Genomic DNA, 15701 nt, shown 5'->3' with positions numbered 1-15701 from the left:
TGACTTATCAAATATGGGAAACAGAAAATAATTTACAAAAAAAATAATAATCAATGAATCATACCTGTCAACATGTACGTTTTTGCCATACAAAGTACGTTTATTATGCATTTTAAGACGTGTACGATGTACAAGAAAATCTGTACGGAAAACGCAAATTTGTCAATGATGGGTACCATCCGGTATACACCGACTATCACAAAACGGCAAATCCATCCATCCATCCATCCATTATCTGCACCACTTATCCTCAGTAGGGTCGCGGGGGGGCTGGAGCCCATCCCAGCTATCTTCGGGCAGTGGACACCCTGAACTGGTTGCCAGCCAGTCGGAGGGCACACAGGGAAAGACAACTCACTCCCTCATTCACACCTAGGGACAATTTGGACTGGCCAATTCACCTGAAATGCATGTTTTTGGAATCTGGGAGGAAACCGAAGTGCCCGGAGGAAACCGGAGTGTCTGGAGGAAACCCACGCAAGCACGGGGAGAACATACAAACCCCACACAGGAAGTCCGGTAGCTGGATTTGAACCCATGACCTCAGAACTGTGCTGCACACGCGCTAACCACGCGCCGCCGTGCTGAAACGGCAAATCAATCTAGTCAAACGCGTTCGCCGTGGTATCCTCTATCTCAGTATCGTTTTTTTCCGTTGCAAACAAAGAGAGCGTTTGATGCTACTGTGCGCATGCGTCTGCCGCTGTAGTGCCTAATTTCGACTCCCCTGCGAAATCCTCCCCCCTTCGCGTGAACGCGCATTCTGCTGCGCTTCCGACAATAGCGATCATATTCTATATAATAAGCTTATTAAATCAGTAAAGCTATTGTCAGAAGCACAGCAGAACTCCACAAGGCTTATGAAAAACATGTTTCCCAGTCACAAGACTGCAAAGGTTTGTATTTTCTGTCCCTATTAAATAGTCTGTTTGAAATTTCAAATACAAGCATCAATGATTGATATTGTGGTTTGCTTTACAAAATAAAAATGCCAATTATTTTTTTCCTCCCAAAAATATCTTTATTTATAAATTTAAAGTGTTATTAATGGATATTGGGCAGCATGGCGGCGCAGTGGTTAGCGCGTGTGCGACACTGTTCTAAGGTCTTGGGAACCTCCTGTGTGGGTTCAAATCCAGCTACCAGCCTACCTGTGCGGAGTTTGTATGTTCTCCCGTGCTTGCGTGGGTTTCCTCCGGGCACTCCAGTTTCCTCCCGCATTCCAAAGACATGCATTTCAGGTGGATTGGCCGGTCCAAATGGTCCCTAGGTGTGAATGAGCGAGCGAGTTGTCTGTCCCCTGCCCACTGCCCGATGATTGCTGGGATGGGCTCCAGCACCCCCGCGACCCTACTGAGGATAAGCGGTGTAGCTAATGAGATGAGAGGTGAGATTAATGGATCTTTTAGTAACGCTGATAACAATTGTTTCTGATTTTTTTTTTATTGTATTTTATTATTAAGAGTATGTACAGAATGATATAACAAAACACATGTACAACATAACACGTAAAAGTACATAAATAAACACGTTTGAAAAAAAAATATGGTGTAAGATTATTTTGTATTTTGTAAGGGAAAATACGACAGTTTGTAAGGGCATGGAGCCCTGGAGGTTGACAGGTATGATGAATAAAGACTTTTACAATGATCGTAAAAGTTGTGCTCACACAAGTCATCTCTTGGTGGAGATGCCAAAGCAACAAAACAACAAAAAGACCCATAACTAGTAGGCCACGGCGCGCCTGATTTGTTTCTCGTATAAAGTCTCTCAAAACAACGTAAACTACCCTCCCTTCCTTCTCTACTTATGGCATGGATGCTATTTCGATGATTAGAAACATGCAATAAATTTATTTCAAATTTTGTTTTGAATTGTGTCATAAACCTATACATTTAAAATATGTAAAATAACACAAAACTCACATTGCTCTTTTGCCGCACGATTAGAAAAATGACTTCATAACGCAGATTTACACGCCCCTTTTATGCTTCCTGTAGTTGTTATTGCATCATCGTTAACCATTTTGTATTCATATTTTCTGAAATTGTAAGTAGGTTAATGTATTTGCTATTTAATACGTAATACGTAAACAAATCAATTTTTTTTGTTTAAACACATTTTTTGACACTAATAACAGCAAACAAACAATGTGAGGTTTGAACAACCCCTCTCGACAATCTCAACAGCAATCAAGCATATTCACAATTTCGTTATATCTGACAATATGACATTTTAACAAATTTTCCGACATTTTTAACATCAATTAACCAATTTCAAATGTTTAATTAAAATCAGATTGGTTCGTTTGCAAGGGGGGGGGGGTGAATTTCTAGGCACCTTAGTTACAGAAGGACCTCTCAGGCTTGCGGTAGCAAAGCAATGTAGTTTTTTTCGGGAAACGTCCCTCTAAAAGAAGCCAGCTCAAAACTACAACACCCACACGGCACCATTAGAGTGACTACATTCTGCTGCTTATCCGGCGATGTCACACCGCTGCTATTTTCTCCTCAGTCCCTCTCACTTTCAGCGTTCAGTCCCAGTGAAGTGATACGAGCTTTGGATAGAAAGAAACGAACATTCAGACACCGGCCACACGAGCCAAAAATGGCAGAGCTCGGTGCGGGAAGCCTGTCGTTGGGGGATCCTGTTTTTAATTACCAGGAACATGAGCTAAACGAGCGACTCAAGCGGCTTTACCCGGCCGTAAACGAGGAAGAGACCCCTCTTCCCCGATCATGGAGTCCCAAGGATAAATGCAGCTACATCGGGCTGTCACAGAACAACCTGAGGGTCCATTACAAAGGTTAGAGCTTCGGTGCGGAGAAGTAACGTTAGTCATTCTCATGGAGTGTACTCGATCTTCTGTGTCACGGTGGTGATCGCTCTAAAATCATGTTTACGGATTGAGTAGGGGGAAAGAAAATAAGCATTTCTTTTGTTTCTTCAAGGAGCAGAAAAATATCCTAAACTCACTGAACTCGACAACTCCATCTTCCAACAATATTAATATCTGACTCCTAATCAAGACGATTTCATATTCTTGTTTAACATTGGCGTCGTTGTTTTTGTTATGACATGACATTGGAACCAGCGTACTAAATAGTGATGTACATCGAGGGATCTTCTGGTATTTGCGAGCTAGCTAACTGCCATGATATATGCAAGCAGGGTAGTTAGCCTCATGGTTAACCATCGTTTCCGAATTTAGTTTTGACTTAGGACTAGAATGCTAGTAGGGAGCTAGGATGACAGGATGAACAGGCCACAAGATGGATTCGAAAAAAAAAATACGCGTTAACCTTTAACACGACAGCGATCACTAGGACGTGTTTTTTCTTCACTGACTAAATTGGTGACAGCGTTTTGTTGTTGAAAAAAATAATGATACGCAAATGAGCTTAACGTTGTCTCACGAGACATACGGCCCAATTCAGTTGAATCCAAATTTGTCTCGAGCACAACAGTCTGATGCCTCGGTTACAAGCAACTAGGTCGTTTTGAACAACAGCTGGAGGCCTCTGCGCATACAAGGCCACATGCACCGATTTTGTCAGTTTGATCGTCGACATTTGCTTAATCCAGAAAGTATTTGTCCTTCGCTAGCATCCTTTTTGCTCATCACGGTGGCACGTCTGTTGTTTGGTGTTCATATATATCGATAACGTGTCAATTATATTGTGCAACGTCATGACCTGTAAGGTTTGTTTTCTGGCACTCTGTTGGGGCCATCTGTCATTTAAACCCAATATCTCGTTGTCATACTTCATATTTGACTCAAATGGAAAAGTCAACGTATTAATCTTCCCCAAGTTTTTTTTACAGATGTTATAGTCTTTTGTTTGCACAGCAGCCATATTTGTGTCATAATGCATTTTCATGAAATGAAGCTTTGCTTGCTGAGACGAATATAATCCACTGATTAGGTTCCTAGTATTTTCCGCACTATAGGGCGCACCGGGTTATAGGGCGCACCCCCAAAAAATAGTTTTTGGTCCTATATCTTCCATAGATAAGGCGCACCGGATTATAAGGCGCTACAATGGGAACGTCGACAAAACAGTCAGATGATTCAGTCAAACCGATTACCCCCTTAACATTCCCTAAGCTTGCAAAGAAGCAAATACGTGTCGTAGACATGTGCGGATGCGAGGTCCGTACGATGTCACTCAAATGCGTCATTTCAAATATCATCCGGAAGGTTGAAGTCTTGGGATTCAAGAAATGCCAAACATTTCTATGTTTCTATTTTCTTTTTCGCTCACAACTTTACTGTGCATATGACAATAAACACTTGGAATTGAGTTTAATTCACTCAACTCATCACAGCAACATCAAGATCGTTCTAAAACAAGATACCGGGAAAATATAAAGCCGCATAACTCACCTAAGTTCTCACGTTCAATAATGATACGCAATCATGGTCTTCTTACAACCGTTAGTGAAGTAAATCCAGGAGAGTAAATTATTTGCAAATACAGACTAATAAAACATGTTTCTTTATGGTGTACTTTAGCAAGCTTGCTAAGCTTGCTACGCCATTGCTAAACTCGGCCAATTGCAGGGTTTGTTTTGGCCATCTAGCCTATTGGAGGCTCTGAATAACTTCAGCCAATAGCGATCGATTTAACTGATGACTGACACATCTTTTTCGGCCAATTGCAGGGTTTGTTTTGGCCATCTAGCCAATCCGAGGCTCCGAATAACTTCAGCCAATAGTGATCGATTCAAATGATGATTGACACATTGGTTAGCCAATGAAACGCCGGTATATAAATCCCAGCATACACCGCAGACTACTCCACGTTCGGAGTAAAATCGAGTCGGCGGCTGTTGAGTAAGTTGCGAGACCATGCGAATTTAATATTGAGCCATATATAAGGCGCACTGTGTTATAAGGCGCATGGTCAGCTTTTGAAAAAAAATAAGACTTTTAGGTGCGCCTTATAGTGCGGAAAATACGGTAATTTATCTCTTTGACTAAAGCGTTTACTTATTCAATATACCTCCAACTTTAATTCATCCAAGAGGTCATGATCTGAATGGATAATTCACTTGGCTCAGGTTTAAGTAGATAGATACCAGCAGCATCCCTGCGCTGAGAACAATACAATAATAAAGCAAAAAGAATACAATATACAAATACCCAATGTGACGTGCTTATACCCACTGTAGCGTGTTCTATAGAGTATCTAGATAGTGCTACACAGAATACATATTGCAATAAGATTCGGTAATATGCAATGTAGGGGGTGTGGTTTAATGTGGGCCTTTACTCTGCCGGGTGGAGTTAAAGAGCCTCATGGCATGAGGGAGAAAATATCTCTTCAGTCTGTCCGTGGTACAAGACAGTGACAGCAGTCTGTCGCTGAAGCTGCTCTTCTGTCTGGATAATGACTATTTATTTGTGATCGCAAAATAATGATACAGGTATTAGTATCTACAGTATTGGCTGCCTTCTAGTGGCATTGTAGCGATTAGGAACCTGAATCTTAATTACAGTACTATTAAAAAGACACAGTGTAATATTTGAGTGCAGGGTTCTCCAGGGTGGTGCCCACAGGCACCAGGGTGCCCTCTAAGTAGAGCTGAGGTGCCTGCGGACCTGTTCGGAAAATAGCTCACCCGTGCTGGAACATTGTGATTTTCTAGTAATATATATATACAGTGGAACCTCGGTTCTCAACCATAATCCGTTCCAGAACCCTGTTCGAAAACCGATTTGGTCGATCACGGAAAATAGTTTTTCCCATTAAAAGTAATGTAAAATCGTTTTAATCTGTTCCAACACCCTAAATGTTTACCAAGAACGTAAACATGACGCTAACCCAGGCTAATCGTACGTTCGCGTTAGCGTAATCTTCCGTACGAAAGATTACGCTAACATGAACGTGTAAAAATAAAAAAATAAAAGGATTATGAATAGGATTTCTTACCTTTGTGGTGGACGGTGGGGAGAGAAAATTCATCAAAAGTTTTTCAACCTCTTCCAAAACTTGCGGCAGTTGCTTGCTTATAGTGTTAACTTCCTTAGCCGCATCACTCGATTTCACAGCCTCCTTATTCTTTACTATCGTACTGATAGTAGATTTAGCCATGCTGTATTCACTAGCAAGATCGGAAATTCGTACACCTCTTTCATATTTAGCTATTATGTCTTTCTTAAAGGCAATAGTTGGACGAACAACTTGTTTTTTTTCTTCACCTGTCCTGCTTGCACCGACCTTCTTCTGAGGCATAATTAGGGGCTAAAACACCCGTACGCCGCTCAGCATCGCACCCTAGCGTACCGGCGTTCGAACTCCGATTTTTTGACCGAACAGCGAAGCAAGAATTTCTCGAAATTTTTGGTCGAACACCGATTTGTCCGAACTGAGAGGCGTTCGAAAACCGAGGTTCCACTGTATATTTTTAGTGGTTGATAAAGTCTATTTAACCCTAGTTTCAATAATTAGCCATATAATAACATAGTGCCCATATAGGAATGACATAGTTTATTTTAGAAATCCTTATCAAACTCAGTGCTCTTTGCGCTAATTGGTAACAAAATTGAAAGCGGTTGGAGACCTCTGTTGTAGTGCAACGGAAAATGAGTGCTAAAAGGTAGAATATAAACTACAGTGACCAAACTGCACATATTATTTACCCAGCTTTTTACAAGGGGTTACAGCAAGATGGCGAACCATCATTTGAGCTCCCTTTAGGTGAGCCGTGTGCTTATTAATAAGATAAATACACATTTCTTGACTGACAGATATTTTTTTAAAAATGCATGTTTGTATGATGTTTCATGTATTTTGCTTATAATTCAAATCAATATTATTTTTCAATGAGTTAAGATTTTTTTACCATTAGTAGGCAACGAAAATAAACAATGCACCTTTACACAAATGTAATCCTAAGGAAAAAGGGGTGAAAATAACCAGAAAACTCGTGTGTGGGTCTGTCCACAAGACCAGATTGTTTTTTTTAATCATGTGCATAAAGTGGCAACTTAAAACATATAGTTTCATGTTTGCAAACAACAGTGACCTCACAAGATGGTTACCTTATATAGCTGTAAACACGATGAAGCCTGTTCCTAATTAAATGGTTGTCAACATATCGCTTCACACTACAAGTCTAATTTAACAAGATGGAATCACGCACGGAGTAGGACATAATTTTTCCGTTTACCATCTCAAGAAAAAGCCAGGTGGCAAATGTTCGCATCTACGGTGCAGATACTTGAGTGAAACGGATTAGGCCTCGTAAAATTCAATCACAACTTTTGTCTTTTTCCATTCACAAACTTATGCCTTTCTTGTGCGACAATACCATTTCGGTCCTTTAATATTTAACAGGGAAGCCAAAATGCATATACACTTTAGATTTAGTTTCTGAAGCTCCTCGGTTACTTGGCTTGCCACCAACACTCTATTTGAGAAATGCATGTGTTCCGAAACATAGACATTGATTTCAATGGATTAAGGCTCAGTGTTGATCCCTTAACAGATTAATTTAAACGTTTGCGTTTAAAAATAGCCGTTTTTTTTTTGCGCAGGGAATGGAACAACATATTCCAATGACATCGGTATGAGGTAGAGTCAGGTGATAGGACCAAATACCTGGATCTCAATTTGAAGTAGTTGTAGGCGCATATTTTTTTTACTTTAAACGGAACAATAAACCTGACCCAACAAACATTTATGTGACAAAGTTTCATTATGAAAATCATCTTTTGCAAAAGGTTCAGACTAGAATAACTGATGCAAAGGGCGTACTCACACAAGTACCATGGTATCATGGCCAAGCATGGTTGTTGCTAAAATCCAGATTGTAGAGGTAGTCTGAGGGCAATCGAGCCGTGCCTGAGCAAGGCACAGAAGCCCAGTTGGGTACACTTGACATTTCGAAGCGAAATGTAACCATTATGCCCCATAATCAAATCCCTAAGTCATTGTTTGTACGCGTGCTTGAAATCCTTAAAAATACTTGAATTTTATTTTTTTATAAGGATTAAAAAGTGCTTGAATTTTGGTTGAAGTACTTGCAAATGCCGGAAACTGTAGCCATGTTTCTCAACAAATCTGCTTAAAAATGATGCAGGCACTACTCTCTTGTAGTGTCGCTTTGCCATTGCATTTCTTCTCTTGTGATTAGCAGCAGCCTGCATTAGTTTGTATGGCATTGTCCTATGAAGCGTCATCGCTCACTACGAGTCGCGCCCAATCCAAACAGGGCACTGTGAAATGTTTATTAGTGTAAAGATTACATATTAACTATGGACACTTGTTATGGGCCATACAAAAAAAGGTAGCATTTCCCATTGGTAAATTGCAATGGGAAGAACTTCCTGTAACTGAATATCTACGCTACATATTACCGTCTTTTTACCCAAACCCCTTCCAAAACATATATTCTTGATTTACTCAATATCTGAAAATCCTATATCTTAATAAATGTTCACGCAAAATTAAAAATTACTTATATATTTGTGGATCTGCAAAATACATGATTTACATCTGATTTTTTTTCTTTTAATGGTACTAGAGAAATTAAAAATGACTTTAAAAGTTCTTAAAAAGTGCTTGAATTTGGCCATGAACAAGGTGTCCGAACCCTGATAGATGCGATGTACATATTGGGCGATCTCAACTGTCGAGTTCACTCTCCATAGCGCTGCTGAGCTGACAAAACAAGTGCTCGCCCATAATGAAGTCTTTTTCTTCCTTCATGAATCAACACGATGACGTATATTTCTGAGGCAATTGGGCCCGGGCACGATTTGTAAGGGGAAATTGAGTGTGGGGCAAAGCAGAACAGTCGAGAGAGGGAATAAGTCTGGCTTCAGCGTGCAATAGAAGAAATGGCCCTCATGTGAGTGGACCATTAATCAGTTTCAATATATATCACAATTTAAAGCCTGTGTGAAAAACACGTTGATAGTTTTTGCCTTACCCCCATAAATTGTTTTTCATGTAAATATGTCTCGTAATTTACCCAACCAGCGTTCCGCTACTTGTGCAAAAGCCTTTATTAATCAACACCAGATACGAGTTATTCATATTAACTTTATCAAATTCCTAAATTGAATTAAATTGATTTCACAATCAAGCTAATTTTCTTACTGTCAAATCGATAATTGTGTAACTATCCAATTATTTGAATTTATTCCCCAGGCCTTATTATGTGTTATAGGGATCGATGACTACTACTACTACTAATCAAGATTTACGAATCAGTATCATTTAAATACCCTTGCTAGTGGCAGTACCTCCTGGACCACAGCGAATGCTATTTGAAAGAAGACACTTTTGAAGTTAGAGTAATGCAACGGGCTTGTGAGTAAGAAACACAATAATCTTTGAGCCGTACAGTGGAACCTCGGTTCTCGACCATAATCCGTTCCAGAACCCTGTTCGAAAACCGATTTGTTCGATCACCGAAATCATTTTTCGCATTAAAAACAATGTAAATCGTTTTAATCCGATCCAACACCCTGAATGTTTACCCCGAATGTTTAACGTAAACATGAAGCTAACCCAGGCTAATCGTACGTTCGCGTTATCGTAATCTTCCTTACGAAAGATTACGTTAACATGAACGTGTAAAAATAAAAACAAGGATAAAGAAAAGAATTGTGCATAGGATTTCTTACCTTTGTGGTGGTCAGCAGAAGGCGCAGGTGGGCGGTGAGGAGAGGATCAGACACTCGCACACCTCCTTCATATTTTGCTATTTTTTCTTGATTAAATGCAATAGTTGTACGCACTACTTTTCTTTTTTCACCTGTAGCAACTTTGCTGCTTGCAGTGACTTTCTTCGGAGGCATAATTAGGGGCTAAAACACTTCGTACACCTATATTAAAAGCAAAAGCAAAAGCAAAACGAAGTACGATAACAGTTGGTCACGCAAAGAACGAGCTACACCCATACGCCGCTCAGCATCGCACCCTAGCGTACGCACTCACGCGTTACCGGCGTTCGAACTCAGATTTTTTTGACCGAACAGCGAAGCAAGAATTTCTCGAATTTTTTGGTCGGACTCCGATTCGTTCGAACTGAGAGGCGTTCGAAAACCGAGGTTCCACTGTATTTGCAAAAAAAACAATTACAGGAGAAGACACCCACGCAATTATTTTCCATCAACCACATTAGCCATTGTCTTGTTTAAACATAAAATCTTTTTCAAGAATGTATATGATGTAACCATATGAACATAAGTAAATACCAGTTGAGGATGAATGTGTTGATTTTGGACAAGAATTTTCTTCTTGGTCGTCAGGCCGCACACTTCATAGCAATTTAAAACCTTTCGACCATGGATCGTGACCTTGCTTTCTTAGTACTTTCCTGTTTTGATGGGTTTGGGCTTCTTCCTGACCACTGGAAAGAAGACTGCCTCATATTACATGTACTTAACATCAACACATGACATTAAATTTACTTCAAATCAACACATGCCATTTTATGTACCAAATCCCAACCTCACGTCAACATTGGAATTAATGACGATAATTCTTAATTGTAATATAAAAAAAACTCACTCATTAGCCATTTACAGATGAAGCTTGAAAACAAATCATTTTCCAAACAGTCTTTATTGAGCTCCATCATACAGTAATCCCTCGGTTATCGCGGTTAATGGGGACCAAGACCACCCGCGAAAACTGAAAATCCGCGAAGTAACGGCACCCCTTCAAAAATGCTTAAAAAAACGTATACAGGTATACACTTTACCCCCCGCCCCCTGTATACAGTACACCATATAGAATCCGGGTAGAGAGAGAGAGAGAGTGAAATTCATGTTATAACAAAAAAAAAAAAAACTGTAAAATATGTTGTATGTACATGGAATAGGACTGCGGCGAAACCACTACGAACCATTCAGTATGATTGTATTAACCGCTCTCAACCACATGCAGCCATCGCAGTTTATTTCGCTTGTTAACACTACCGGTTACATATTGAAAATAAAAACAGTGAAAATGTGATATTTGATGAGTGTTTGTGAAGCGTTTTGGGAAACAACAGTTATAAAAATGGTCTGTGTTCATTTTAATAAAAGTGAAAGAGTTACCTTCTGACAATGACAACATACTTTAGCTAGCGGCATCGAACGGCTTTTACAACAAACACACGAAACCACACACAATTAGCCGTGTTGAGGTAGTACAAACAACGGCTCGATTTTGGTATAATAAAGTCAAACTTGAGATGAAATGTGACAGAAGAGAATATACTTACGTCGCATCGCCGAGTTCCTATATGATAAACTGAGCGCCACATAAGAAGGGGGTGATTTGGGAGGAGTTGAAGGAGGGGGGGTGAGCGAAGCAGTAACTCATCATGACTAAGCATTGTGTCAGGGCCTCCCCCTCCCCTTCACAATAAGAGTGTCCACACCGTGTCCTCGGTTGACATAAGCTCGCGCTCAACGGCGTCAAGTCAATAAATGCTTTTATTGAGAAGGTAAGGTATATTTTTTAGACCCGCGAAGCTCTGAACCCACAAAAGTGGAACCGCGAACTAGCGAGGTTCCACTGTATTTCTGTTTTCTTGTTCTATTGTTTGATACAACATTCTTCTATATATTATTTTCATTTTGTATTTGTTAGTATTGTTACAGTTCCATATGTATATTTTTATTTAATTTTGTTAAATTCAACAATTTTAAAACCCGTGAAAAATGTGTCATCAAACATCCCTGTTGTAACTACTGATAATACGTATCAGCAAGTTTTACCCTCATTGCTTCATTGTTTTGTATTATGGCAATAAAATTCGCAGTTGTCAGACATCATGAAGGCAGCATACAATGTAACTATAAGAATTACTGTTTTTTGTCTTTAGACGTGCCCTGTTACTTATGACCAGACAGGATGAGTCTCTATAGAAACACATAATTTAGTGAAGAAAAAGTAAGCAACCACTGATCACACTTTCAACTAACATTTGTCGTGAGAATTAAGATGCAAGATTGATTTGTGCCATCTATTAATGTTATGCTTAATTTTACTGATGTTTTTTTCCGCAGCATTACATCATAGACTTTTGTTTTCCAACATTTGTCCGGGGGCATCAGGTAGACCTGAGTAGACTGTTGACAGGTTCTGAAAATAGTTCACCAGTGATAAGTCATTGAGATTGTCCAGGAAATTTGATTTCTAACTGGCATGATGCTCTGGTGGTTTACTGAGCCTATTTTAACTCCACTTTTAATAATGACATCCTGTTTATAATATAGTAATGACATGATAATTTGTTATTTTAGAAATGCATATAAACCTGGTAGCCTTTCGTGTCAATCCGTAACAATCTCTCAGTTTTAATAAGGTTGGTGTCCTCCAGTGTTCATTTTACCTCTGAAAAGTGATGGGTACCGGGGACTCGCATGCTCAAAAATCTATGGGTCCCCAAAATTTTGTGTTATAGAGGTTGAAATCGTAAATCGGCGACAAATATATAATATAAATCTATATATTCATTCAGTTTTAATCATCAAATTATGAATTCATTTTCTGCATCCAATTGTTGGTAATATACCGATTAAAAGGATAACCACAAACCTGTCTTTTTTTATTTTCTCCTTTTATACTTCCTTTTTTTCTTAACTTCTTTATACAACATAATTTGCAATATCAATCATCAAAGCAAGTGAGCCGTTTGAGAGCCGGCTCTTTTTAATGAGTTCAGCCAAAAAAGCCGGTTCTCTAAAAAAAGACGGACTTCCTTTCACTACACAACTCGAACTCGTTGGCCGAGATCGGCGTGCAGACGAAAACTCGAACCGCGAGACCAAAACTACAATGGAGCATCTGCCTGAAGAAAAGTTTGGAGTGCAGTAAATCTTAGTTAAAAAAAAAGTAATCGGGTAATAATGACAATTTTGTGGCAAATACTTTGCGTCCTGGGGATGCACGTTGATTTGAGACTATGCGTCCCCAGCAAAAATGATGCGTCTGGGACGCGGGCAAACGAGAACACTGGTCCTCTATCATTTAATATGTAGTTGTATTCATTATTATGAACAAGACCCACTAACCTCACTAAACGTGAGGTATGTACGTATTTATATTAACATATTAAGTAACAAATTATCAATCAAATGTTAAAACTTAATCCTAGCAGTGAACATCACAATGTAGAACTATTGTTTAATTTATTGGGCATAATAAATTTAGAATAACAAAGTTTCCAATACAACAGTATCTACATAAAAATAACCCCAAAAGCTTGTTCATGCCTTCCTTCTACCAGTCGTGCAGGACAGACTTGTTTTCTTGTTGGCCAATTGTGTACGTCTCGTAATTTTTAGGAAACTTAAAAAATAACAGTTTTATTTGGAAAATTGCTTTCTTGAGATTATTTTATCAATTAAGTATTTTCGGTCTGTATATACCGTAAATTCCGGACTATAGAGCGCACCTGATTATAAGACGCACCCACCACATTTCGGGAGGAAAACCGATTTTGTACATACACAAGCCGCACCTGTATATTAGCCGCATGCGCCCACATTGACAAAAACGCAATACAAACACGAAATTAAAACATACCCGATACAGTCCAAAAAACACAACCGGCAAAATGAACGGAAAATGATACCGGTACTTAAGATTTAATGCAGACCTGCAGAGTCCGGGTGCCTTTTGAAAGTAATCCAAGGAAAAAAGTGTATATTTCCAAAGGTAAGGGTGGGAAAAATTTATCCACTATTGTCGGCCGCGTCCACAAACACGTCTCACCTTTACTCCACTTCCCGTCAGCCCGCGTTTGCCCCGCCCCTTCTTTTTCATTTGCTCGTACAAAACATATCAGAATAAGTTAATACATATAATAATACATATTATACATGGTTACACATATTTACAAAGAAAGACGGTACACCGAGTTTTCAAAGCTTAAATAATAATATTATAACTTTCATCCCAAACCGTGCCTGTGAAGGGTAGCAAAACGCTACTAGCAACACAGTAGACAGCTCTGTTAAAAAAACACACCGTACTTGTAGTAAGCACAGTAATCCGTCCTCATCTTCCTCCTTATAACTGACGTCATCAAAGTCGTCTTCCTTCCGTATGGGCAAGAGACTCTGTCATATAGACATCGTCCCACGCTCCCTTATTCAACAAAACGCTAGCATCACGCTCGCAAAGCAAAGTTTACGTGCGGTAGCTCTGTCTCCTTCTGTATCGGACTGCTCGATTGCGTTTGGCTTGAAAGTTGCGTCATGTGTCTTTCTTCTTGCAATTTGCGTGATGAGAATATGTCTACGCTAATTTAATTTGTGCACAAGCTAAGAAGTTGCAGTCTAAATCTTACCTTTTGTCTTCGAGCGCCGCTGGCGGCCGTTAGAAAAATGACATAAATTGGCCGCATCACTGAATAAGCCGCAGGGTTGAAAGATTGGGAAAAAAGTAGCGGCTATAGTCCGGAATTTACGGTAATATCATAGAGTCAGCCTTTAAAATCTGCAAATCATCTGGAAGAACTGCTTTTTGACCTGCCTGTTTGTCGTTAGTGATGGTGTTTGCTCACTAGTATTATTCAACAGGCCTGTGAGAACATCACGGAGGAGGTGCATTTGTGTTTGAACGAGATCACACAGATGAACTCTTATTCATTGTCATTCCAACATTGGATCATTGAGAGGTACTCAAGGAATTTATGAAGTCAGTTGGCTGCACTGGGGAAAGGAGGGCTGAGTAATTCAGTAATTTGTACCCTGTAAACATTTTGTCCCTCGGAGCGGTTGTGTTTCATGTTGTCTTCATTTTAGAGTATTGAGTTTGTTGGTTCTTCCCATGGCTGTTTTTTTTCTGGGTACTCAATCCAAAATAAGCATGATAGATTAAAAGAACACTCTTAAATGTCCTTACTAGGCTGGAGTGTGAATGATTCTTTGTCTGTGGGTGACCTGGCAACCGGTTCTGTCTGTACACTGCCTACTTCCCGAAGACAGTTGGGATGTGCCCCAGCATGCCTACGTCTCTCGTGAGCAGATAGGTAGATGAATGTGTGGAGGGATGGATCATTCAAACCTGAAATGTAGATATTGCCAAAAGGAAAATATTGTAGGAGTTGTCATACTATTAAACACCACTTTACTAAAACCACTTTTATGTGCTCTGTTAACGCCTTAACGTCCCATCGGCGGGTCGTCAGACTTTTGGTAAACAAAGTCTTACCGTCACGATGTCACCAGTAACCCATATACGTCATGCCACATATCATTGGAAAACTTAAAACTCTTGGGAATGAAGATATGCTGACCATTTCAGTGTTCATTTTACCTGTGAAAAGTGATGGGTCCCGGGGACTCGCATGCTCAAAAATCTATGGGTCCCAACAGAGATCTGTGGGTCCCCAAAATTTGGCGTTATCGAGGTTGACATTGTAAATCGGCGACAAATATAGAATATAAATCTATATATTCATTCAGTTTTAATCATCACAGTTTATTGGTAATACAAATCAGTTATCACTTCAAGATTTTTCAGTTCACAACAATATTTTACATTATACAAAATAATTTTGCTGAAATAATTATATTAATCTATATTCTTTTGTTTATTTTCTGTCATCGAATCGTTGGCTTCAACACACTAGTTTTCCTTGCCTCCGCGATCTTACGAAAAATATATCTGCCGTTTTTTCCTGCCGGAATTATTGCCGTTGTTATCACTTTCTGCATTATGTTTCGACTTATTACTGAC

At 39.5% G+C, this 15701-nt stretch overlaps 1 protein-coding gene across 1 annotated transcript in view; it reads left to right on the top strand.

The window, feature by feature from the left end:
• The first annotated feature begins 2432 nt into the window (after nucleotides 1-2432).
• ranbp10 (RAN binding protein 10) overlaps nucleotides 2433-15701 on the top strand; it is a 40309-nt gene continuing 27040 nt past the window's right edge. The window contains exon 1 of the mRNA XM_088339658.1: nucleotides 2433-2806. Within this exon, the coding sequence (XP_088195784.1) occupies nucleotides 2608-2806 (199 nt within the window). The 5' untranslated portion in view covers nucleotides 2433-2607. The remainder of the gene's footprint in view (nucleotides 2807-15701) is intronic.

Source organism: Urocampus carinirostris, chromosome 7, assembly GCF_059441175.1.
Source record: "Urocampus carinirostris isolate Australia breed hairy pipefish chromosome 7, RoL_Ucar_1.0, whole genome shotgun sequence".
Classification (NCBI taxonomy): domain Eukaryota; kingdom Metazoa; phylum Chordata; class Actinopteri; order Syngnathiformes; family Syngnathidae; genus Urocampus; species Urocampus carinirostris.
This window is presented reverse-complemented; position numbering and strand designations above follow the sequence as displayed.